The sequence below is a fragment of the Diabrotica undecimpunctata genome, chromosome 9, assembly GCF_040954645.1.
Source record: "Diabrotica undecimpunctata isolate CICGRU chromosome 9, icDiaUnde3, whole genome shotgun sequence".
In the NCBI taxonomy this organism is placed as follows: domain Eukaryota; kingdom Metazoa; phylum Arthropoda; class Insecta; order Coleoptera; family Chrysomelidae; genus Diabrotica; species Diabrotica undecimpunctata.
Window position 1 is genome coordinate 4,649,530 of NC_092811.1, and position 27,168 is coordinate 4,676,697.

Sequence of the window (27,168 nt, forward strand, 5' to 3'; positions counted from 1 at the left end):
TTTTCTCTTATATTTTTGGCACATTTATAAATGCATTCTCGAAGCAGTCTTTATGTGTTTTTATCTCTCTTGCTGGTCTTAACTACTTTTATGAAGAAATGTATTCTAGCCCTCTATCAAAATTTTGTTTTCTAATATTGCAGGCCCAACGCTCGGGATTTCTAGATCTCTTTCTAGTACGTTTTTTCTCTTGTAAACTGTTATTTTTCTGCAGTTGATTTTCGGAATTTTCCTCATATTGCTGTGTGCATATTTCTTTATTTTCCTTGGAAATGTCGTCTTTTACTAGAATTGTTTGTTTTGTGCAGACATAAATCGAGTAATAAAATTGATGACAGTTTTTATATACTACGTAGGACCGTGTTATTCTGAGTTTGGAAAGTTCACTCAAATTTTGCCGAAAACAAAGTCGTATGTTTAACATAGGACTATGTTGCGCTCTTTTCATATTTTCATAACATACACCAATGATTTTCGATTAATTTTCGGGGATTGCATGGGATACATACACCCTTGTAATACTCAGGCAGCGATGAGTGTATTTTATTTTGCACCGATTACTTACTCAACTTTATAGGCGCATTATCGTAAAATGGGTTGCCTATATTTGGCTGATACATGGATTATATTTACAAAGTACTGATTTATCTGGTTTTAAATATATGTGTATTTTCAGACAATTTTCTTCTTCTTATATATTAAAGCATTTTCAGGAAATTAGTTATGGCACTGGTCATGCTAATACCCACTTCTTTCATTTTTGTTATCATTTATCATAATCTAAGGGTAGATTTCAATTTTCTTAGTGATTTTTGGTATTATTTTCATATATTCTTTATTTGATCTAGCCGTTTAACTTTCTATCGAGGCATTTCCTGCATATAAGTGTATCTTCTACAAATTCCCAGGTTGTTCCAGTATAAGAACGTGACAACGTGTCCAGTGGTTGCAAAAAGCTAACGTTAGAATGTGTTCAGGGTAAAAATAACTCGAAATATATTAAAAAAAATTCATTTATTTTACTATTCCTTTGCCTATTTTATTCTAATATAAATAAAACAAAATTACATTAAATATAAAATTGAGAATCTTATTTAAAAAGTAAATAAATTTGAGTCAGTGTCATATGTTAAAAAAAATTTCAAAATAAGTTTAAAAAAATGTAAACCGCAATCGTAAGGTTAATAAATATGCATCGACTGGAAGAGGAAGCGAAAACTTCTAGGTCTAGTTCCTAGATGGCGCGAATTTGAAGGAATCTTCTTTATAATTCTATAGAATCATATTTTCGTAGGTTAAATTTGACAGTAAAGAGCAATCTGTCAATTGGTCCGTTTTTGACACTACGTCAAAGATAATGTATAGTGTAATCTTGTAAAAAATGAAAAAACCAACGAGAAATGGGGTCATTTGGTAAAGAAAAAACTGCATTTTGCTCTAGATATCACATCTGCCCACAAGTCTGCAAAAAAAATCATGAATTGTAGTTTCAATTAGATGATATTCGCCCTATTCTCCAGATTTGATTCCTAGAGATTATTATTTGTTTCCACACCCTACAAAAGTTCTTGGTGCTACGATTTCGACGACTTTGATTCAAGGAGTTATGTGTGAATATGGTCCAACTGTAATTTAACAAAAGAACTTATCCAGAAATAAGCAGTCAAGTAATATTAAGAAGAATGTCGACGCAAGTTACAGTTATTATTCCCCAAAGCACCGAAAATACACCTCATTCGCTTTAATATACAATCCATAACAACTCAGATGACATACCTATCGCGCACTAACATCTTTAGCATTTTTCAAATAATAATTCCTCAATATACACAAATCCTTAGCCATATTGATCCTTCCAGCTGTACTCATAACATCATGAATGTGCAACAAAAGCGGATAACTGAACAGATCCGGCATCGTTTTGAGTAAATCCGATATTAGAGATGAGGGAATGGCAGCCAATACGGAACTAGCAGCCGGGACCTTGACTTCGACCAAGGATTTGATGAGGTAGAACGCGAAATAGGTCTGCTGGGTGATGGAGCCTTCTTGGATGACTCCTTCGAACATATAGAGCAGCTGACGAAGCGCGGTCAGAAGCTGCTCCAAAGGTTTGGCTTCCTCTTCTTTCGTGTCGGAGAGACGGCTCATTTTGGCGACTGGAGGGTCCGTATCGGTCTCCTGAAAATAAAAAAAAATCTGAATACATTGTAATAAGCGCGCGGGGACTAACACAGTTTATAGCTCGGAAATGTCCAGAACTTTATATGTTACTCAAAACCAAACAAGTGATCAGAATCTTCAACTTTTTGATAGAACATTTTTAAAATATTTTTGTACGAGTATATACATAAGCCTGTTTTCACGATTTAAACAGTAGTTTTTTTCTGCAACTTAGATTATTATTTACATTGCTAATGACATTAACAACACTTGGATGGAGTTGGTTTAGCCCAGTCTGGTTATACAAAAATCATCGATTTCACGGCAAAATGTTTCGCAGATATCTGAAGCTTTCAAGACATAGGTGGGGGTTACTAGATGACGAATAGATAAAAAGATACTCCTATTTTTACCTTGCGTTTTTTTAAATAATAATTTATGGTCAGAATTTGATTTTTTATCTATGTTTTTTCCCTTATAATTTAAATAAACAATATTTATACCATTTTTTTATATCAGGAATATCTTTATTTTTCCGTTTTTTCAATTAAAATTGATAAATAATTTACGTAGATATTTGCAAAAAAGCAGTTTTTTTGCACTAATTTATAAATTTAATTAATTTTTTTATTAACAAAATAAAATGGTATTTGAGGAATTTGAACATTTCAACATTGAGGAATTACCGTCCTTTAAATTTGTGCGAAATTTCCCCCCGATCGGTCAAATAGTTTAAAAGTTATTCAATTTGTTTATCCCTGGGACTAATTATTTAAAGCATTGAACTTGCCCTATGAATAATGCTAGACACATTTAACAAATGTCATAGGATTCTTTAAGACTTATACTATCTCAGAAGTTAAATGAATATTGAGTTTTCATCGAAATTATTTACAAAATAAACGTTTGAAAAAGGGGTATGTTTTTTACTTATAAACAATTGTAATAACTTCTATATTTTTCAAGCTACAGACTTGTACGTACAACCATTAGATAGCTGGTAAAAAAACTCATATTTAACAAAAAAAATAAACCTTCTATAACAATAGGAACGAAGTTAGCGACAATTTTTTTGTTAATTATATCTCCATTGTTTATAAACATTAAGAAGTAAAATTTGCACAAATTTTGAATGAAAATCTAAACTTTATATTGAATTTTATAGCTATGAAATTCATCCAATTTTTCGAAACTTAAAACCTTTCGAATCGAACTTACTTTCGAAAGATCGACATAAGAAAGTGGAGGGGAAACTGTGGTAGCTCCTCGCTGCAAAATTTAATATTATGGTTACGGATTTATCATTCAAAAGCTTTAACAGTTCTGTAGGAATTTCATCAGGTCCATTTGCTTTTCCATTTTTAGCGTTTCTTATTGCGTATTCTACTTCTTCTTTCAATATGTCTGGCCCAGTTGCATTGATTATCTGAGTTAAGTTGTTTCTATCGTCTTCAAATAATTCATTCAGGTATTCTGTCCATCTTTATATTTTATTCTCTAGATCTACAATAAGATTTCCATCTTTGTCTTTAAGTTTACCTATTTGGCATTTCTTTATGCTTCCTGTAATCTCTTTTACTTTTTTGTGCATATTGAACGCATCGTACTTTTTCTCATAGGTTTCCATTTCTTCACATTGTTCTTTAATCCACTCATCTTTGGCTTCTTTTATTCTCTTTTTTATGTGTTTATTTATTTCTTTGTATTTGTCTGGGTAATTCATTATCTTTCTTCTTTGTTCCATCAAGTCTAGTATATCTTGTGTCATCCACCCGTTATTCTTTGTTGTTGTTTTTGTAAGATGTTTCTTTCCTGCTGTTTGTATAGCTGTATTTATGTACTTTAATTTTTGGTTAACGTTGTTTGTATCGTTAATTTGTTGCTGCACTGAACGGAGGTTTTCATTTATTTCTTCTCCTGTTTCTTGTCGTATATTTTTGTTTCTAAGTTTATTTAAATCTAGTGCCTTTCTGTGTGGTCTTCTAATTTTTTTTGGTCTCGCCTATATCACAGTAACTACCGGGTTATGATCTGAGCCTATATCAGCTCCTGGGTACGTCTTAGTACATTTAACGGCATTATGAAACCTCCTTGCTATCATAATGTAGTCTATTTGATTTCTCTATTTTTTCTTTGGTATGTTGTGGAGATGTCCATGTATATAACCGTCGAGGAGGTAATTTGAAAAAGCTATTTGTTATTACGAAGTCTTTACTTTGGCAAAATTGAATCAATCGATCTCCTCTGTCATTTCTGTTTCCAAGCCCATATTTTCCTACTTGTTCTCCTACCTTACCTTGACCCACCTTGGCGTTAAGATCGCCCATTAATATGTTAATGTATGGAAAGACTGACTTAATAAGTGAAGACAAACAATCTGCAACAAAAAGGTTCAGACCTGACAGTGAAGTCGAATAAATGAACCAAATTTTAACTTTTAAACCAATGTATGTAAAGAAAATAAAAAAAATTAAGTTCAATAAACATTGCAAAACTTAATAAGGCAAGTGATGAAAAAATCGACTTATTTTATCAAAGCAGTAAGGCAGATTAGATTAATATTGTATATCATATTTGTAAGAAAAATAAAATAAAAATCAATATTGTTAATTATAAAAATACAAACAATTATAATTAATATAAGGAATATAATAATATAATGTGTAAAAAATTACCTGAAATTTCATTTATAAAATATATAAGTATTATTACATCATTGATATAAAATGAAAAAACATATGTTGATTTTCCGGGATTTTCCAAGATTTATGGGGGGTGAAAATGATGTCATCATTATTAATACTGCGACAGACTATTCGAGCAAGTTAAATAAAAGTAAGTATTTAGGGTGAATTTCAAATGGACTCAATTTTTCCGAGTTTTCCCATATTTTCCGGCCAGTGAAAACTATGTAGTTATTCATATTTCGACGAGCTACCCCAGAATAAAAAAAGAGGCTTGCAGCTGCAAAGGAAGCCGAGATAATGTAAATTTTTCCTACGTGTTGCAATTTGAAGTTCCGATGCCGAAAAAAAAACTTCGTTCCTATTGGTCATAGAAGGTTTTTTATTTTTTAATGTGAGCTTTTTTACCAGCTATCCAATGATTGTACGTACAAGTCTGTAGCTTGAAAAATATAGAAGTTATTACAATTGTTTATAAGTAAAAAACATACCCCTTTTTCAAACGTTTATTTTGTAAATAATTTCAATGAAAACTCAATATGCATTTAACTTCTGAGATAGTCTAAGTCTTAAAGAATCCTATGAAATTTGCTGAATGTGTCTAGCATCATGCATAGGGCAAGCTCAATGGTTTAAATAATTAGCCTCAGGGATAAACAAATTAAATAACTTATAAAATATTTGACTGATCAGGGGGATATTTCGCACAAATCTAAAAGATGGTAATTCCTTGATGTTTAAATGTATTAATACCATTTTATTTTGTTAATAAAAAAATTAATAAAACTTATAAATTAGTGCAAAAAAACTGCTTTTTTGCAAATATCTCTGTAAATTATTTATCAATTTTAATTAAAAAAACTGGAAAATAAAGATATTTTTGACATAAAAAAATGACATAAATATTGTTTATTTAAAAGATAAGGGAAAAAATTTATAGACAAAAAATCAAATTGTGACCATAAATTATTGCTTAAAAAAAACGCAAGGTAAAACTAGGAGTATCTTTTCATCTATGCATCATCTAGTATCCCCCACCTATGTCTTAGAAGCTTCAGATATCTGCGAAACATTTTTCCACCTTTTTTTTTAACCAGGCTGGGCTAGTTGTATTGTCAATCAAGAAATCAATGTATGAGGAGCTGGTTTCCAATACCACACTATGCCATCATAGTCTCCAACTTGTAATGGTTCAAATAATATTGAATTGTTTTACATAGATTATCTTAAAGACAAAAGCCTATACAAAGTAAAAACATCCAGGAGCTAATGTTAACGGGGAGTATGATCTTATATCTACTTTAATCTCAAAAGATTGAAAAATGTTCAAAATATCAACCCTAAATTGACATGACTATGAAAAAACTCAGGAAGATGGGACTAGATGGAAAAAATACTCCATATTCGTTAACTAATAGTGGAACTGGTTTGTTTCCCTCCGAATTTATTTAAATACTCAGGTTATTTTTATTCTATTGTTATTAAGAAATAATAGTTAAAATTAAAGGCTCTTAAAACACTACATATCGACATCTTATTAATTCATAATTCATTAACTAAGTAGTAGGTATGGAGAAACTTAATAAAATATAGTAAATAATGCAGTTTGATTACTTTAAAGTAAAAATTGTACAATTATTAATACAATAACAAAGACAAAATAAAAAACTTTATGTAAATATTCCAAAACAATTTTTTTCTAAAAACAAAACTTTATTTTCGCTCTCCTTCTATAAACCTTCAAAATAGGGTAGAACTTTCTGGAAATTTCCGTTGACGTGACATAAATAACAAGTGCTGACCTTCGCAAGGAACATACAATCTGCACTAAGTATTTTACAATAATTTTAGAATAATATATTTATAATATTATTTCTTCTATTATAGGTGGAAAAGCGATTCTGATATCAGATCACGAAGATAACCAACACAAAATGGTGCAAACACTCAAACCAGCGGCGTAGATATACAATATAAAAATATCGAGATCGTAAGGCAAAATCCAAATCCAAATAAGATAGCCAGGGAGCTCAAACGATGCAAAATATAAGTATCAAGATTAGTGGATCTAGGAGTAAAAATATCCAGCTACGGAAATCTTGCAAGAGAGCCGCTACATCAAAAACAACAATAAAACTTTGTCAGAATAAAAACTTGGAGATTACTGGCTGGGAAGCAATATACTAAATAATGAAATAATTGATCTCTGTAACATTTAGAATATTGTACGACGAAGAAGAAAGATACGAGGAAGATAGGGGAGAGGTAGAAATAACTAGCCAGAATAACTTTCTAGGAAAGTTAGGTGCTTCTTATTGATAATATTTAATACCTGAACACATTACTTGTTTATTAAAATTGCTGCAAAATACTTGTAAAATTCTTCGACACTGATTTATGACATTTCGTTGGGGATTAGCGGCAGCGTCATAGTCTTATAAACTGTAAACAAAATAAAAGAATACAACAAAATGGTAACAATATATAAACAGAATAAATAAAAGTCGACTAACCATATAAATACTCAATTACAAAGCGAAAGAGAGAAGAAAAGTAAAACGGCATGGCAGTATGAAGAAGTACTGGATAGCAGTTCATTTTATAAATAGTATATTGATAGAAAACTTAAAAAAAAAGAAGAGGAAGAAGACAAAACAAATTATCTTTATTGTCTTTTATAAAACTTCATACACGTAAATAAATCTTCTTCTAAATACCAAAGTGCAAAGAATCTGCGTTAACGACAAGCAGTACAGTGATCAGACAGAATTTCTACAGCTATCTTATCACCCAAAAACTATTATATTTCATTGGAAGTGAAAAGAATTATTACAACATATACGAAATACTCAGCTTTGCTATACACAGAAAATGTAAAATATAATTTATAGAAAATTGGAGTAGAAAACATTGGATAAAAAAATACTACGTTTAGTAAAATAAGTGACTATTAAACTATTAGACTAATTATCAATTTTCCTTATCTAAAGCGTTTTTAAATTAGCTTCGAGTATTTATTTTTCAAACTTAATTTTTCTGTCTATTGTTAATCTTTTACGACCCCCGTGCAATTGATGTCCGCCCATTCTAGTTCATTCTACACAAGTGCGTCAACTTACAGCTGTTCATAACGGTAGGACGAGAAAGTTCGACGAACATTCGAGATGATTCGGGTCAATTTTACCGTTTATATAAAAGCGAATCGGTACGGCGGCATTATCATTGTATTCAAATACGACGACAAGTAAACAAGTGATATCAAAGTAGTCAAGCGAATTATTTGACAAAGTTTTTGAAAGATTTGTGAATAAAAAGTATTATTGTGTGAAATACATCAAGAAAATGGTTAAAGTTCCAGCAATTGGTATCGATTTGGGCACCACGTATTCCTGCGTGGGTGTCTGGCAGCATGGAAAAGTGGAAATCATCGCCAACGACCAAGGCAACAGAACGACACCCAGCTATGTTGCTTTCACAGATACAGAGCGTCTCTTGGGAGACGCTGCGAAGAACCAAGTGGCGATGAATCCTAGCAACACAGTTTTTGATGCCAAACGTCTCATCGGCAGAAAGTTTGACGATCCAAAAATCCAGCAAGATATCCAACACTGGCCATTTAAAGTTGTCAACGACTGTAGCAAGCCAAAGATTCAAGTTGATTATAAAGGTGAACGAAAAATATTTGCTCCAGAAGAAATCAGTTCGATGGTTCTTACCAAAATGAAAGAAACTGCAGAAGCTTATCTGGGAACCAGTGTTAGGGATGCCGTTATCACAGTTCCAGCCTACTTTAACGATTCCCAAAGACAAGCTACTAAAGATGCAGGTGCCATCGCTGGTCTCAACGTTTTGAGAATCATTAATGAACCAACAGCAGCAGCCTTAGCTTATGGTCTTGACAAAAATCTGAAAGGTGAAAAGAATGTTCTAATATTCGACTTGGGTGGAGGTACCTTTGATGTTTCCATTTTGACCATCGATGAGGGCTCATTGTTTGAAGTAAGATCCACAGCTGGTGACACTCATCTTGGTGGTGAAGACTTCGATAACAGGTTAGTCAATCATTTTGCTGAAGAGTTCAAAAGAAAATTTAAGAAAGATCTGAAAAATAATCCAAGAGCTCTTCGACGGTTAAGAACAGCTGCAGAAAGAGCCAAGCGTACTTTGTCATCCAGTTCTGAAGCCACTATAGAAATAGATGCTCTTTTCGAGGGTATTGACTTCTATACTAAAATTAGCAGAGCAAGATTTGAAGAATTATGTTCAGATCTCTTCAGAGGAACACTACAACCTGTTGAAAAAGCCCTGAATGATGCCAAATTAGACAAAGGACAAATCCACGACATTGTTCTGGTTGGTGGTTCCACACGTATTCCTAAAATCCAACAACTTCTTCAAAATTACTTCAGTGGCAAACCATTGAATCTCTCCATCAACCCAGATGAAGCAGTAGCATATGGAGCTGCTGTCCAAGCTGCAGTATTAAGTGGGGAAACTGATTCGAAGATCCAAGATGTCCTACTGGTTGATGTAGCTCCTTTATCATTGGGTATAGAAACTGCAGGAGGAATTATGACCAACATAATTTCAAGAAATTCAAGAATTCCATGTAAACAAACCCAGACGTTTACAACATACGCTGACAACCAACCAGCTGTTACTATTCAAGTATTTGAAGGTGAAAGAGCTATGACAAAAGATAATAATCGTCTGGGAACATTTGATCTAACTGGCATTCCTCCTGCGCCTCGTGGAGTTCCAAAGATTGAAGTTACTTTCGACATGGATGCCAATGGTATACTCAACGTTTCCGCCAAAGATACTAGTTCTGGTAATACCCGCAACATCACCATAAAGAATGACAAAGGCCGTTTGTCACAGCAAGAAATTGACCGAATGTTATCAGAAGCCGAAAAATATAAGGAAGAAGACGAAAGACAGAAAGAGAAAATAGCAGCAAGAAACCAACTAGAGGGGTACGTCTTCCAACTAAAACAAGCTGTACAGGACTGCGGAGACAAATTATCATCTGAAGACAAGTCAGCAATCGAGAGAGAATGTGAGAACTGTCTAAAATGGTTGGATAGCAACACTTTAGCTGACAAAGAAGAGTACGAAGACAAACAGAAAGAATTAACAAGAGTATGCAGTCCTATCATGACCAAATTGTACCAAGGAAGTCAAAATAACAATCAGTACAGTGGTGAAATGCCAGGTGGTTGTGGACAACAATACGGAGGATTTGGAGGAAGACAAAGTGGCCCTACAGTAGAAGAAGTCGATTAAATTTTTTATAATCAATCTTCAAGTTTCCATATTGTGATATTTGATTTATTTTTACAAGACTGTATTAGCAATTAATTCATTTTTTTTTTGTAAACAGTAGATATTAATAAATTATTATTTTTATATTAATTTGTGTTTTATTTGTATATTGTAGCTATCAGCAGGTAACATAGATAAACTTCCATATAATTTATATGAAATTTTTAACAAATTTCTAACTTTTAATACTTTAATGAAGGGAATTTAAATATCTCGCAAATTTTTCTTCTCATTTTTTTTTCATGTTTCTCTCATAATAAATGTGAGACAATTTAACAACTTATATTTTTCTAAATCATCCACAAATTTCTTCCCCAACGATTAGTAAGTCTTTGAAATACTCTTTCATTTTTTAATTTATGTGCTGTATTTCCAAAATTAGTCTGTTTTTATTCCTACAAGATTTTTTTTTAAATCCTTGATGACCCACTGTTTTCTTTACTTTCCTCATAAGAAATTTTTACAACAGGGAATATTTCCTCCCACAATGGGAAATACAATAACCATGCCAAGAACAAGCAAAAACTGACAGGAGTGTAGTAAAAGAAGAAATAAAGAAATTAGAAAGAAATAAAAGTGGAAGAACAAAGCCAATTATCAGTAAAAATATTGAAAGGTGGGTTAAGACTACAGAAATAGATTTTCTGACATTTTATATTCGATAGAGAACTAGATAGAGTCATCAAGGAGTTCAATAAATGACTGAAAAATGTCCTAGTGAAAATTTTTTTGTGGTTAAAGAACATAAATAGTATGACCAGTATTATAAATCAGCAGTCAGTCCCCACAGTCTTGTATGAAGAGTAAGATGGGACAGGGCCTGAGCTTGATGGGTTGCCAGAGTGTAGACGATTTTATATTGGAGCCCGTAAAGGACTGGATTCAACTGATTGACCTGTCTTGAGTCTCTATCCGCAATCCGTTCCTTGAATATGCAACAACCTAACGCACTTACTACCTCATTTCAATGAAAATCTAGTCATATAGACACATAGAATAATCCTGAGACAATTAGACTGTTGTTAATAAATTGTCTGTCAACATTTTCATCGCCTTTTCAACTCTCCCAGTCAGACGTACAAAGATAATACTGGTAAAGGGGAGGAAAGCAGGTTTAAAGACAGCAGAAGAAGAATGACAATTAATGTATATACATGCTCAACCTTAAATTACAGAAAATTATAGCACAGAAAATGAGATGGGATCTTTAATGGATGTTAAAGAAAAAAAAACAGCTTAAGAAGATTATAGGCGCGAGAATCAGTGAAGAAACGAAGAAGTAGAAAGAGATTATTTGGCGCAGTACAGGAGGATATCGAAGAAATAAGAATAACATACTGAAAAGAATAAGTGAAGTATCGAACAACCACCAAAAACTATGAAGCCAAGTGCCGCTATGATCTGTAGAACTGTTATAAATATTGGTCTATTTTTATAGTTGCCTCTATCAAAAAGAAACGAAAAAGAAGACCAAGAAATATATTATTTGGCGCAGTTCAGGAGGATATCGAAAAAATTGAGAAGAGAAGATTGGAAAGAACAAATGAAATATTGAAAAAGAGGAAAAACAGCAATAACTACGAAGATGAGAGCTGCTACACATCTGTTATAGATATTGTTGCCACTCAATTGGTGTATTTTTATATTTGGCATTATTAAAATTTGTTTCTTTCACATCAATACTGTGTCAAACCCATCTACCTTCAGTCATTCTTAGAATAGCCTGGTATTATTAGATTTTTATACCGTATTTTGTTTTATCTAATTATATTTCTAGTGTATTTCCTTCCATAAGTATTTCTGTTGTACAATCACAGTTATATATACATGTAAAAGGAGAAAAAAGAGTACTCACCTCTGTAGATTGCAGCGCATCCCATGCAGTAAACACACAATAACTCGTAACATAAGCTAAGGCTGGCAGTTGCGGTTCCATCAAACCATCTGCTTGTATATCGTTGTATAATAACTGAGGCAATACATGGGATAACAGTTGCCGAGTACAGCCGACAATGTCAACATGGAACATAGCTAAAGCCAAGTCGATACCTCTTTGCAGTTGATCTCGGTACCTAAGTTTGACCAGTTCTTGAATGACTGCCGATACCAACCATCTCGTACCAGCGGTTTCTAGAAGACAGTGAAGAGTTCTCGCTGAGTTATGATCCAACCAACCTCGTACGATACCTAAAATATTCACTGATTATGCCAAATCTGTGGTAAAATATAAAATAATTACCAAGTTTCCAAGCCTGTCCCAATTGTTCCGTTGCAGGCTGTCTAGACACCAAATAATGACCACTCTTCTGGGGCAAAGGAAGCTGAACGTCCCTCTGCATTTTCCTGATAATTTCACAAGTGAGCTGCCATCTAAAAGTTATTTAAAACTAGTGAGAACAACTCAAACACTTGATCATTTTAACAAACCTATCATTGAAATTATCTTCTTCTGAACCTGGCGTGTTCAAAAGCTGTTGAACCATATTTATAGGTTTTAGTAAGGTATCTTGTGGCGCTGTTCTCATATAAGCACAAAGCCAAGCAGCTGCGACTATCGGCAAACAGCACATTTTTCCTCTAACGGCGTCTAGGATGCGTTTTACATCTTGAGGAACGAGAGTGCCTTGCTCCCAAGCTACAAGGACTTCATGCATTACGCCAGGTATGTTAAACAGCAGCTCTTGCCATTTGATGCCGGGTTTGAATTCGGATTCCCCAGAGTTGAACTGTTCCAACAGTGATTGGATGATTACAGGATCACCTATAACACAAACATCAACAAAATAATGACCCTAATTCAAAAATTGGTATTCCAGATGTACTAGACAAAGACATTGGTTAAATCATTCACTAGATACAAATCCTCCCAAAAAAAGATAATTTTTAAATAATTTCAGTGCAATTTTGAGTCAAATCCGAAAATAGTGTTCTTTTATGAACTTCTTTGTTGTTTTATAGAAAAATAAATTTAACTAACCTAGTCGAAGAATTTGATCAGCAGCTTTAGGTTTGTTCCTTTCCACCATGCAAGACTTAACCCACTGCTCAAACAGCGAATCTCCATCCGAATCCAGCACAGCTGCAGGGCCATAATTTTGTACTATAGTTACCAACATTACGAAGGTTATATCGAACAGCTGAGATTTTGATTCACCAGCCGATTTGGAGCATTCGTTAAATTTGATCAGTCGATTTACTAGAGTGCCCAACTTATCCTGGACTGTAGCTACTGCAAGGATGAGTTCGAAACTGTTGCCAGCTAAAACTTGATGCAGCATTTTTAAAAGAGCATCCTACAAGAAAATATATTAATATTGGAACATACCTACCTTTATATTGTTTGCTCACAGAATAACAGTTCCTTATTCAAACAAATTGCACAATAACATAACATAACATAACAATATCTTTATTTTTAGAAAATAATATACATTCCGTGAACATAAAATTATTTAAAAAAAAAACAGTGTCACAAACGAAAATATTATTTACTTATTCCTAACCGTTACATATACAAATAGTCCTCCACAGAATATGGCTCAAGAGCTACCAGTAATTTAAATATTTGATGTTTATACAAACTTAATCTTTCCTCCCTTTTAATAGGTTCAGGCAGTTTATTAAACAATTTGATGCAGCAATAAAGAGCATTTTTTTCTGTTATACTTAACCTGTGTATTGGAATTTTATAATTATATAACCTGGTATTTACTATACTATTGGGCTCAAGTTCTTAAAGAGTATTTTATTCTAATATAGAAACAGTAAGCATTCTTGAATAAATACAGCGTAAACTGTTAAAATATTATTACTCCTAAAATGCCCTCTACATGATTCCCTACTTTTTAAGTCAAACATAACTCTGATTATTTTTTTCTGAACCAGAAATACATTATTTATGTCCCTACTGTGGCCAAAATTTATTAGACCATATCTAAATTTTGCTTCAAAATTAGCATGATACACTGTTTTTAATGAGTTACTATTCATGTATTTTTTTAGAACTCTAAAGCTGTAAATCACTTTACTCAAAGACATACATAACTGGTCAACATGTTTATCCCAACATAAAAAACTGTCAATATATAATCCTAAAAATTTGGTACTGCTGCTAATATTTAAAGTGTCATTATTTACAATAATACTGTTTGGCATATCTGAATGTGCATAATTTGTCTTAAACAAAAGAAGATCTGTTTTATTTTGATTTAAAACCAACCTATTCATAGAAAACCAGTCTTTAGCTTTCTGGAACTCTAAACTAGCATTAACGCTTAGAACAGACATGTCTTTACCACTGACTAAAATGTTTGTATCATCTGCATAATTTGTTATGCTGGAAGTAGTATTAGCCACTAGACCATGAAGATCATTGATATAGATCACAAACAGTAAAGGACCAATCACACTTCCTTGTGGTACTCCAATACTGATAGTGCTTTCAGATGAGAAGCCTATTTCAGTGTTTTTATGTATTTTTACTAAATGTCTCCTATTTGCCAAGTAGGACTTAAACCAGTTCAATGCTGGTCCACATATACCATATTTCTCCAATTTATCAAATAATAGGTCATGCACTAAACAGTCATATGCCTTTAATAGGTCCAAAAAGAGACCCAAAGCCATATGACCAATCTCAGTACATTTCAAAATATCCCAGACAAATTGAAAAATCGCAGTCTGAGTTGATTTTCCCTGTTGATAACCATGCTGATTTGCACTAATAATATGATATTTTGTTAAAAATTCTGTTATCCGCCTATACATAGTCATTTCTAAGATTTTTGAAAAGGAACATAGAAGGCTAATTGGTCTATAGTTATTAATTAATTTAGGATCACCCTTTTTGTAAACAGATGACAGTTTTCAGGTATTCAGGAAATACACCAGATTTTAGTGAATTATTTATGATTGTAGTGAGAGGATTCACTATCTCCTTTATACAAAGTTTAAGGATTTTAGTGGGTATTTCATCAATTCCACAACTCATTTTGTTTTTTAAATTTTTAGTTATATCCATAATTTCAGTTTCTGTCACAGGTGCGACAAACACTGAATTTATGTTACTTGCAATGTTGTCTTTATATTTAGTGTATTGTAATTGAGATAAAGTGTTATTTAAAGTAGTATTTAAGTGGATCATGTATTTATCAGCAATCTCTTAAGGACTACCCTCTACTTTTATTGAATTTACACTTTTTAATTGACCATTAATTTCACTAACAATTTGCCACATGCATTTATTTTTGTTGGCAGCTTCAGACATCTTGTTTTCATATAGCTTTGATCGTTTTGTTATTAGTTTCTTATTATATTCTTTTTTTACCTGTCTATAGGAATCATAGAATTTATGGTTAACTCTGCTCATTGTAAACAAGATGTCTAAACGAGTCTTACATTCTATTATCTCTGGATCATCTCTTTTATTAAGGCCTTTTTTACATTGCCTAGAATCTAACTTTTTAAAAGGAAAGCACTGATTGAATATATACAGAAACTGATTTAAGAAAGTATTCCATTGATCATTTACACATTTGTAACTTAAATTAAACCAGTCATGATTATGTAATTTACTTATAAAGGTTTCAATATTATTTGTACTAAAATGTCTTTTCATTTCAAGAGTAGTCTTTTCGTTTCTGCTTCCTCTACCTGAAAAGTTAATTTTTGGGCAGAATGATCAGAGATTCCAGCTTGCAAGACTTCTACTGACACATATGATTTCATATTTGTTAGTATGTTATATATACAAGTTTTAGATGTGGCAGTTACTCTAGTGTAGTCTTCAATTACATGACAAATATTATATGAGTTAATTAACATACAAAATTTTACTTTATCTAATGTGTTATTCTTAAGATCGATATTGAAATCTCCCCCTATAATTATAATTGTGTTTTCTATCATAATTCTTCCCAATATAATATCAAATTTGTTTAAAAAAACTGCCTAATAATTACTAATATTTGTATATCTTCATTTAAAAAAAATATTTATATATTAGGACTTACTTATAGTGATGCATAGGGTTTTGTTTTGAAAGAATAAATACCTATTTCTTACCTGAATTTTTTGATAATCAGAAGACAATGTTTTCAATATCCCAGTTAAAGTACTCTCAGCACAAATATGCCAATAAGTAGACATATTATTCCCTGGAACTGAATCGAGCTTCAAAGATGGTGGTGTTTTTCTTTTCTCCAAAAACATCTTAACCTGAGCCTCTGACAGTAACTTATTTTTTGACAGCTCATTTAACAAACATTCAAAACTAGAGCATGAACTGTTGGCATCCATGGCATCTAGTAAAGGGCTATGTTGCAGCATCAGTTCTAAAGCAGATACAATGCTAGCACTGTCTGAACTCCCTGCCAATTCCAAAAGAATGTGGGGCACTTTAAGAAACGCAAATGCACTCCACTGGCTTTCGTGGGAGGTTTGCTTTGCATTATATAGAGACATCAAACTACCTCTCATCAATTCTGCATACAGTCTAGCGTGGCTGAAGCCCTTCAATTTCTTAAAAATTCTCAGCTGTTGGGCTAAGGCTGATGTTGGGGTGCCAGGATTTCCTGTTAGTTTTACTTGCAGCCAACACTGGATCAGAGAACCTGGCCAGTTCTCACTTTTTATAGGTAGTTGCAGGATATTAACATCCATATTTGACAATTTCCTTACAAAAGGAAGAATCTCATCTTCTGCACCCAAGATTGTTTCTAGTTCTAAACATTTGCTACTTGCTTCTGCAAAGAGATCTAAAAGAAATATAAAAATTAGCACCAAAAACTATCTATTCCAGAGATAATAATATAAAATTGTCTGTCTGTCAAATTTTAAAACAAGGAAAGCATTTGAAGAGGAAAACACCATTTATAATTCATAATTAAATACTGGTAGATGCTCACCTGGGTCATTACACCTTGCAAGACACATCATGGATATATAAAAATCATCAGTCAATAAAATTTTCAACAGTTCCGAAGTCTTTAGTGTAATTTTTCTGTTGAAGCCATTGACAGATTGGCTGTATTGCAATATGTTTAGTAACCACAGGGCCACTGACAAGACAGCTGTAGCTAATACAGTTTCTTCGGGCTTTCCACAACTGACAGTAATGCCTGGAAGCATTCCTTCAAAAAATTCCAGAAGACTGAAAAATCATAAGCATTAATCGGTAAGATAGTTTCGAAACAAATTCAGATTTCTGCTTTAATCTGGAGCCTTCTAAAAATTGCAAGGCATGGCCAAACGATGATAAAGATGTTAATAGAGACATGGGGAATCTAAAATTTGCATTCCACGACATGTCTATTCATCTAAGCAGAAATCCTAACGAATTTGTTTCTCGTACTCATACAGAGTAGATCCGAAGAAAATGAAAAAGACAGAAAATATTTTATTTCACGTTCAAATCGTCTATGTATCTATTGATACGTATTTCGCTTTAATAAAGCTCATCAGAATAGTTATTCACTTCATTCTTACTTACATTCATAGTGAATAACTATTCTGATGAGCTTTATTAAAGCGAAATACGTATCAATAGATACATAGACGATTTGAACGTGAAATAAAATATTTTCTGTCTTTTTCATTTTCATAAGCATTAACTTTCCATAGATTATATCGTATTGTAAATACCTTACCTAAAAACACAATGAACCTTGCTCAACTGACTATACTTGCTCAATCTTTGAAGAACAGCGGCATGTGAAACAAGTTGGGCACTCAAAGAATGCCTTAAATAACTCAAGACTAACTGGTTGGCCCCAGCGCCTACAACGGCTTGTTGAAGTATACAATCAGCCAAATTATACACATCTCCGCTTACTCCTCTAGGTAGGACCGTTTTGATGTTGATGCCCCATTGTAAATCTGTCCATCTTTCTCTCCAAGCTCGTAATAATAGTGCTTTAAGGCAACTAGTCTTGCTAGTTGTTTTTGATTCCATTACCATGATTGGATCGCTGTTATTTTACTTATTTTAATTCATTCTATTTATTTAGTATGAAATAAACATTACTTTGTGACAGTTGTCAAATTTGTAGGTTAAAGATTTTCTTCTGTTTATAAAATTTATCTGATAAAGAAGAAATTAATAACCAATAAATTTGTAGAGGTAGAGGGTTATAAAATAAAACATGTATTTACATTGAGTTAAAAGCTTGAAACTTAAATAATTTAGAAATTTAAGATGTGATATTTTGTAAATACATTAATGATACTATTAATTCAACAATGCCTAAAGAACAGTACCGAGAAACAGATGTGGCGAGGAAAATGTAAGTAATGAAACATTTTGCAACAACAATTTCTTATTTTTGCTTCAATTATTTGTAGCTCCCATGTCAGTTTTGGAGTAGAAAGTGCAGAGAGTATGCAACAGCAGTCTCACATTCATGTAGTGGCCAAGAATCTGTATAATCAAGATGTTCAAAGAACCCCAGTTCCCTTTGGTGTACTGGATAAAAGACTGGTATGGTAATTAAATAATTGTATACAATTACATATAGTATTTATATTACTCTTCTTATTGTGGTACCGTTTTTAACAATCATTGTAATTGCAGACAAGCAGATAGAATGTATGGCAATCTTGTTTTGTTTAAAAAACTAATCTGTTGTTTGTATATTATGGTTATATTAATGTAAGAGTTATATAAAATATATTTTAGGGTACAAATTCAAAAGGTTCACCATGCCAGACCTGTGGGAAAGACATCAATGACTGTGTAGGCCATTTTGGCTACATTGACTTAGAATTGCCTGTGTTTCATGTGGGATATTTCAGGAGTATCATTAATATTTTGCAGTCAATTTGTAAAAAATGTGCCCATGTTTTGTTAGAAGAATCAGATAAACACCTTTTTAGAATCAGACTGTCAAATCCTCATCTAAGTTATATGACCAAAAAAGCCATAAGGAAGAAAATCAATGATAAATGCAAGAAAAACAGCAAATGTCCAAATTGTAAAGAGCAAAATGGTTTTGTCAAAAAAATGACTGCTAAAGCTAGCACAGGCAATTCTGTTTTGAAAATAGTGCATGAAAGAAATAGGGAAAAAGATAAACAAGTCTTGTTAGAGGATCAACTGAATGAATTTTCTGTAGCAATTGACAGCAACCCTGACATTAAATCTGCCTTGACCGGAAGTCCACTTGGTGAGATTTTGACTCCCATAGATGTACTCAAACTCTTTGAAAGAATTCCTGAAAATGATATATTGTTGTTGGCTATGGATCCAAGAAGGTAATTTTTTTTCTTACATCTTCTCTTAAATATTATAAATGTTACAGTGACTACAATTTACCATTTCATTATAAATGCTCATTCATTTAATTATATTTTTGCAATAAAAGCGTCGAAAGCCCGTTAGAATATTCCAGGAATCATGGTAAAAGGATAAGAGCTTTGGAAAAATCATTAAAGGGGTTAAAAGTCGTGAAACTTGTGCAGCTCTTTCTAACAACGCTTTTTCGGTACTTTTTAACTCTTTTATAACGCATTTTCGTCAATTCTTACTTTCTTTACAACCCTTTCAACGAATTTAGTGCTTTTACAAGTCTTTTTCCGTTTCGATGTGTGATTTTGAACGCGCTGGTTACTGTTCGAGTTTGGGGAGCAATGATCAAGCTGTCCTGGTGTCTCTCCTTATCGATTTGTACAAAAAATATTTTTCAATATTTGTTATGTCACCTTGAATGGTGAAACAACATTATATTATTGTCATAAGTATTAAAATTTCCTTATTATCTCCAGTATTTCGAACAGTAGACAACTCTGTACTGTTGGAACAGCATATAACTGAACGTAACACAATCATTGAATATGAATATGAAAGGGAGTTTATACGAAGAATCTTACAATAGGAATTTTAGAGAAAATCTTTGTTAAACTAACATGTTTTTAGGTCGCAGCCAAAAGATCTAATCTTCACCAGATTATTAGTGCCTCCTGTCACTATTCGACCATCAGTTGTCTCGGACTTAAAGGCTGGAACGTAAGTCATTTTATCTTATATAATTACCAAGATTATAGTGTGATATGTTTTAGTAATGAGGACGACTTGACGATGAAACAATCAGAAATTATATTCATTAACGATGTCATTAAGAAGCATAAACAATCTGGTGCTTCTGTGAACATGTATCAAGAAGGTTGGGATTTTCTTCAATTACAATCAGCGTTGTATATCAATAGTGAATTATCTGGAGTACCACTGGCTATGATGGTAAGGAAAACCTACACATTTTATGTATACATTCACTTTTGTCGTCTGTTTTTTATGTTTGTAAATTTATTCATATTGGCAGTTTTTTTTGTAAAGCCTTTTCAACGCTCTCAATACTTTTTAACACTTTTTCGATGTTTCAAACTTTTATAACACGTTTTAAATGGGTTTAACACTTGTTCAAGTTTTAAGCCTTTTTTCAGCGGCTTCAATGCTTCTTAACGGTTTCTTAATGCTTTTAACACCTTCAAAGATTTTTTCAATGGTTATTGCAACAGTTTTTCGAAACTTTCAATTTTTTACGGCGCTTTCTGGATGCTTTTAATGCTCTTTAACACCTTTTTAAGGCTTGTTCAATACTATTAGCTGTTTACAACGCATTTTCTAGGCTGTTAAGTATTTTTAACGCTGGTACTGTACTTTTTCGATGTTAACACTATCTCAGACTCTTTTTACTTGGGATTTTAGAGGCTCTAAGATTATTATTACTTTTTTGATGCTTTTAACTATTTACAACCCTTTTTCTATGGGTTTACCATTTTCTTGAGACTCTAATAATTGGAGTTTCGACCTTTTTCAATTGCTTTAATGATTCTTAATTTTTGTTCCATGCTCTTAACGTTTTCTAGACGCCATTAACGAGTTTAAAAGCCTTTTCAATGCTTCCAATGCTTATTAACATTTGTTTGATGCTTTTTATAACGCTTTCTATGCAATTAATAACTTGTGAGTGATTGTAATGGTTTTTAACTCTCTTTCAATGATTTTTAAGGCTTGTTCAATACTATTAACTGTTTATAACACATTTTCTACATCGTTAACCATATTTAAAGCTCTGACTATACGTTTTCGAAGCTTTTACAGTTATATTAATACTTTATAACGCTTTTTCAACACATGTATGAAGTTTTTTCTAGCTTTTAAATATATCATCTACAATTTTATAATTTTTTCAATGCATTCAATATTTATTAACACTTTTATCATGCTTTCAAATTCTTACAACGCTTTTTCTATGTTCTTAATACTTTCACGACGGTTTTAAGGTACTTTTTGAAAGGCTTTAAATTCTTTTTAACAATTTTTCAATGATTTCAACTTTTTAAAATAAAACGCTTAGTATGTTCCTTCTCTGGAGGCTTTTAATGCTTTTTCAAAGCCTTTAACAACATTTTTTCAATGCAATTTAAAAGGGAAATTCCCAGTGGTTTCCAATGCTTGCAACCCTTTCTCGATGTGCTTTTTTAATGCTTTTAACTTTTTTTTACGAAAGTGTTGAGAGCATACAAAAAGTTTGTTGATAAACAAAATTTTTTGTGAAATGTGAAAGTAATCTATTACAAGTGTGTGATGATACTCTTGTGTGGAAATAAAGGAAGAAAACTACGGAGGCCAAGTTAAATTTTCTATGAGCAAAGGCTTTAAAAATTCTTGTAGGAATAAAGACAAACTAATCTTGAAAATACTACACATAAATTAAAAAAAAAATGAAAAGAGTATTTCAAAGACCTATTAATCGTTGAGGAAGAAAATCCATTGAAGATTTAATAAACTATAAGTTGTTAAATTGTGTCATAACTATTAAGAGACAAACACGAAAAAAATAAGACTGAATGAGAAGAAAAATTACCAGGATATTTAAATTCCCATCATGAAAGTATTAAAAGTTAAGATGTTAAAAATTTCTTATAAATTGTATGAATTTTACCTGCTGATAGTTTCATTATAAAAATAAAACACAAATTAACATAATAATAATTTATTATTATCTATAATTAACAATAAAAAATAAATTAATTGCTAATACAGTCTTACAAAAATGAATCAAAATATCACAATATGGGAACTTTAAGATCGATTATAAAAAATTTAATCGACTTCTTCTACTGTAGGGCCACTTTGTCTTCCGCCAAATCCTCCGTATTGTTGTCCACAACCTCCTGGCATTCCACCACTATGCTGATTGTTATTTTGACTTCCTTGGTACAATTTGGTCATGATGGGACTGCATACTCTTGTCAATTCTTTCTGTTTGTCTTCGTATTCTTCTTTGTCAGCTAAAGTGTTGCTATCCAACCATTTTAGACAGCTCTCACATTCTTTCTCGATTGCTGACTTGTCTTCAGATGATAATTTGTCTCCGCAGTCCTGCACAGCTTGTTTTAATTGGAAGACGTACCCCTCAAGTTGATTTCTTGCTGCTATTTTCTCTTTCTGTCGTTCGTCTTCTTCTTTATATTTTTCGGCTTCTGATAACATTCGGTCAATTTCTTGTTGTGATAATCGCCCTTTGTCATTCTTTATGGTGATGTTGCGGGTATTACCAGAACTAGTATCTTTGGCGGAAACATTGAGTATACCATTGGCATCCAGGTCGAAAGTAACTTCAATCTTTGGAACTCCACGAGGCGCAGGAGGAATGCCAGTTAGATCAAATGTTCCCAGACGATTATTATCTTTTGTCATAGCTCTCTCACCTTCAAATACTTGAATAGTAACAGCTGGTTGGTTGTCAGCATATGTTGTAAACGTCTGGGTCTGTTTGCATGGAATTCTTGAATTTCTTGTAATTATATTGGTCATAACTCCTCCTGCAGTTTCTATACCCAATGACAAAGGAGCTACATCAACCAGTAGGACATCTTGGATCTTCGAATCAGTTTCTCCACTTAATACTGCGGCTTGGACAGCTGCACCATATGCTACGGCTTCGTCTGGGTTGATGGAAAGATTCAATGGTTTGCCACTGAAGTAGTTTTGAAGAAGTTGTTGGATTTTAGGAATACGTGTGGAACCACCAACCAGAACAATGTCGTGGATTTGTCCTTTGTCTAATTTGGCATCATTCAGGGCTTTTTCAACAGGTTGTAGTGTTCCTCTGAAGAGATCTGAACATAATTCTTCAAACCTTGCTCTGCTAATTTTAGTATAGAAGTCAATACCCTCGAAAAGAGCATCTATTTCTATAGTGGCTTCAGAACTGGATGACAAAGTGCGCTTGGCTCTTTCTGCAGCCGTTCTTAATCGTCGAAGAGCTCTTGGATTATTTTTCAGATCTTTTTTGAACTTTCTTTTGAATTCATCAGCAAAATGATTGACTAACCTGTTATCGAAGTCTTCACCACCAAGATGAGTGTCACCAGCTGTGGATCTTACTTCAAACAATGAGCCTTCATCGATGGTCAAAATGGACACATCAAATGTACCTCCACCCAAGTCGAATATAAGTACATTCTTTTCACCTTTCAGATTTTTGTCAAGACCATAAGCTAAGGCTGCTGCTGTTGGTTCATTAATGATTCTCAAAACGTTGAGACCAGCGATTGCACCTGCATCTTTAGTGGCTTGTCTCTGGGAATCGTTAAAGTAGGCAGGAACTGTGATAACGGCATCTCTAACACTTGTTCCCAGATAAGCTTCTGCAGTTTCTTTCATTTTGGTGAGAACCATCGAACTGATTTCTTCAGGAGCAAATGTTTTTCGTTCACCTTTATAATCAACTTGAATCTTTGGCTTGCTACAGTCGTTGACAACTTTAAATGACCAGTGTTGGATATCTTGCTGGATTTTTGGATCGTCAAACTTTCTACCGATGAGACGTTTGGCATCAAAAACTGTGTTACTAGGGTTCATCGCCACTTGATTTTTCGCAGCGTCCCCCAAGAGACGCTCTGTATCTGTGAAAGCAACATAGCTGGGTGTTGTTCTGTTACCTTGGTCGTTGGCGATGATTTCTACTTTTCCATGCTGCCAGACACCCACGCAGGAATACGTGGTGCCCAAATCGATACCAATAGCTGGAACTTTAACCATTTTCTTGATGTAATTTCACACAATAATACTTTTAATTCACAAAACTTTCAAAAACTTTGTCAAATAATTCGTTTGACTACTTTGATATCACTTGTTTACTTGTCGTCGTATTTGAATACAATGATAATGCCGCCGTACCGATTCGCTTTTATATAAACGGTAAAACCGACCCGAATCTTCTCGAATGTTCGTCGAATATTCTCGTTCAATCGATAGAAACAGCTGTACGTTGGCACATATTATGTCAAGAATAAACTAGAAGGGGCGAAAATCAATTGCACGCGAGTCTTAAAAGATTAACAATAGACAGAAAAATTTAAGTTTGAAAAATACATATTTGAAGGCTAATTTGTAAACGCTTTAGATAAGGAAATTTGATAATTAGTTTAATAGTTTCAATAATTATTTATACTTAACGTACTATTTTTTTGCCCATTTTTATCTACCTCGACTTTCTATAAATTATATTTTACGTTTTCTGAGTATAGCAAAGCGAAGTATTTCCTATATGTTGTAATTCTTTTCACTTCAAATGAAATATAATAGTTTTTGGATGATAAGATAGCTGTAGTAAGGGTGTCTGAGCACCGTTAGCGTAGATGCACTGTGTTATTTAGAAGGAGATTTATTTGTGTATGAAGTTTTATAAAAGAAAATAAAGATGATTTATATTTTAAAATCCTCTTCTTCTTTTTTTAATAGTTTTTTATTTTTATCCAATATTTCTTCATATTATCTGCGCGGCTAACTCTTCTTCGTCCTTTCGGTTTATAATTGAATATTTCTTTAGTTTATATGTTGTTTCCATTTTGTTTTTATTTTCTTTTAATCGACTGTACTTCGTTTGAAAATTATTTATAGCACAGTTTAGATGACACTGTCACTAAGCCCCAACGAAATGTCATAAACCAATGACGAAGCATTTATGAGTATTTGAAATTTTCATGTCCAAGAAGTTGTAGTAATTTTAATAAACAAATAATATAGGTACCTACATAATGTGTTTAAATATAAAATATTATCAATAAAAAACATCTAACTTTCTTAGAAAGTTATTCTGGCTAGTTATTTATATTCCCCTTGTATCTTTCATCTTCATCGTTAAATATTCTAAATGTTACAGACATCTATTATTTCGTTATTTATCCTGTATCCCCGCCATTGATCTCAAAATTATCATTTCTGGCGTTCCAACGACGCAGGACGATTTTGTCGAATGCAATTCCAGTACAATAATGTTGAAAATCGGATGGGAATACACACGTAACGATTTTGCAGTATGAGTTTTACTTTTAAATCAGAAATATGTCAGATAACGATATACTATTAGCGGCGCTTGCTCTTGTATAAACGAAAAAAAAAACACAAGCAATGTAGGTGGTGCAAAGATTGGTTACTGAAAAGACATACATACTGTCTTTTCTATAAATACGTACATTTATTAGAAGAATTGCGATTATATCCAGATAATTTTTATACCCTTCTGTAACATGTTCGAAAATTATTAATTTTCTTTTTTACCAACTCTTCATTAGTATTCTTTTCCACTTTTTGAAATTTATCAACCAAAATGTTCACAGCTTTTTTTCTAGCGGTTTTATCATGATAAGATGTTGATTTTATTTTCCAAAGACACTCTTGTTCTTTATAAATGTCAAAGAAATCTCTTAAAAACTTCTAGCTATAAGCCATTTTCGAAATTTACCAGCAAATGATTTTTTTGCAGTCGTACGATTTTGTTGTTGTCACAATACACACGATCAAATTTACGACTCGACCAACTCTGTCGTACTGCTGCAGACTGACTTGTTTGTCTGCCGTCAAATCGCGCCGATTTGGTCTAATGGTTCAAATACACGATCAAATTACGTTCAATTTTGTAGCATTCGACAAAATCGTACTGATAATGATTTTTATATTCCCATTTCCTTATTTGCGTAGAAATGCTCAATGAACCAGAGAAGCATTATATGCTGTAAATGTGCTAATACAGAGATGTTTAGATCTAAACCAGGACATCTATGTCTTCTTCCTAGATTATAACTAGGCATTCGATACAGTGAAACATAATCCGTTAATAAAACTACTGTGAACAAAGAACATCGACACACGGGATATAAGAACAATAAATAATCTGTATTATGAACAAGAAGCTGTCATAAGAATAAATAATTTAAAAACTAATAAAAATCAAAAGAGGTGCTAGACAGGGCTGTGTCTTGTCGCCATCATTGTTTAATGCATACTCAGAGGAAATATTCAAAAAAGCATTAGAAGATGAAGTAGCAGGTATTAAATAAAATAAATGGCCTACCCATACGTGAAATTAAATATGCTGATGATACAATACTAATATCAGAAAATATTACAGATCTACAAAGAGTTTTAGATAAGGTTGTTGCAGCGATTAAAGAATTTGGTCTGTCACTAAACATAAAGAAAACAAAATTCATGGTTATATCAAAGAAAAATATTAGATACAGCAATCTACACGTAAATAATAAGACGATAGAACGTGGACATATTGAATGGCCAGCGAGGTCGCCAGACCTCAATCCTTTGGATTATTTTATGTGGGGTCATTTGAAGAATATTGTTTATAAAACGAAACCTGCAAACATTGAAGATTTAAAAACAAGAATTCGTAAAGAAATAAACAATATTTCTCTAGAAACCATAAACAAGGTTCTACAAGAATTTGTACAACGTTTGGGTTACTGTCAGATACAACAAGGGCTACAAATCGAACATTTAAGATAAAGTCATGTATTAATTACTGGATTACTTTTAAGTTATTTATTATACTTTATTTATAATTTATTAATATTAAAAATCAATAAAAATTAATTTTCTAAGCGCATACCTTTCAAATTATATCCGTTAGCCCCCAGTATTATACTTTTTTGGAATCAGCTCATTTTTATCGATCTAAAAATGTCCTAAAATACGGGG

The 27,168-nt window shown here is 32.6% G+C and overlaps 4 protein-coding genes across 4 annotated transcripts in view; 2 read left to right on the forward strand and 2 right to left on the reverse strand.

Annotated features, from left to right (window-relative positions):
- Positions 1-1,001: 1,001 nt before the first annotated feature.
- Positions 1,002-18,221, reverse strand: MED24 (mediator complex subunit 24). The gene is made up of 8 exons (XM_072542586.1): positions 17,819-18,221; positions 17,078-17,322; positions 16,236-16,927; positions 13,150-13,465; positions 12,600-12,933; positions 12,412-12,542; positions 12,028-12,359; positions 1,002-2,181 (listed from the first exon to the last, which is right to left on the reverse strand). The coding sequence occupies exons 1-8, from the start codon at positions 18,127-18,129 to the stop codon at positions 1,777-1,779; spliced, it is 2,766 nt and encodes a 921-aa protein (XP_072398687.1). The 5' UTR covers positions 18,130-18,221; the 3' UTR covers positions 1,002-1,776.
- Positions 8,053-10,262, forward strand: LOC140449423 (heat shock protein 70 A1-like). Its single transcript, XM_072542587.1, has one exon. The coding sequence runs from the start codon at positions 8,190-8,192 to the stop codon at positions 10,131-10,133; it is 1,944 nt and encodes a 647-aa protein (XP_072398688.1). The 5' UTR covers positions 8,053-8,189; the 3' UTR covers positions 10,134-10,262.
- A 55-nt stretch (positions 18,222-18,276) lies between the features above and the next one.
- The window catches only part of Polr3A (RNA polymerase III subunit A), a 64,971-nt gene continuing 56,079 nt past the window's right edge, over positions 18,277-27,168 (forward strand). The window contains exons 1-5 of the mRNA XM_072542590.1: positions 18,277-18,454; positions 18,513-18,648; positions 18,847-19,421; positions 20,083-20,172; positions 20,226-20,403. Coding sequence (XP_072398691.1) covers positions 18,411-18,454; positions 18,513-18,648; positions 18,847-19,421; positions 20,083-20,172; positions 20,226-20,403 — 1,023 coding nt within the window. The 5' untranslated portion in view covers positions 18,277-18,410. The remainder of the gene's footprint in view (positions 18,455-18,512; positions 18,649-18,846; positions 19,422-20,082; positions 20,173-20,225; positions 20,404-27,168) is intronic.
- LOC140449424 (heat shock protein 70 A1-like) lies at positions 22,147-24,349 on the reverse strand. Its single transcript, XM_072542588.1, has one exon. The coding sequence runs from the start codon at positions 24,214-24,216 to the stop codon at positions 22,273-22,275; it is 1,944 nt and encodes a 647-aa protein (XP_072398689.1). The 5' UTR covers positions 24,217-24,349; the 3' UTR covers positions 22,147-22,272.

Excerpts from the sequence above, each read along its gene's own strand:
- MED24 (XM_072542586.1), bottom strand. The coding sequence starts at position 18,129 with ATGGTAATGGAATCAAAAACAACTAGCAAGACTAGTTGCCTTAAAGCA. Across the intron at positions 12,543-12,599 it reads GAAGATAATTTCAATGATAG|ATGGCAGCTCACTTGTGAAA; the intron begins GTTTGTTAAAAT and ends AATAACTTTTAG. Across the intron at positions 2,182-12,027 it reads ATGCGCTGCAATCTACAGAG|GAGACCGATACGGACCCTCC; the intron begins GTGAGTACTCTT and ends TTTTATTTTCAG.
- LOC140449423 (XM_072542587.1), top strand. The coding sequence starts at position 8,190 with ATGGTTAAAGTTCCAGCAATTGGTATCGATTTGGGCACCACGTATTCC.
- LOC140449424 (XM_072542588.1), bottom strand. The coding sequence starts at position 24,216 with ATGGTTAAAGTTCCAGCTATTGGTATCGATTTGGGCACCACGTATTCC.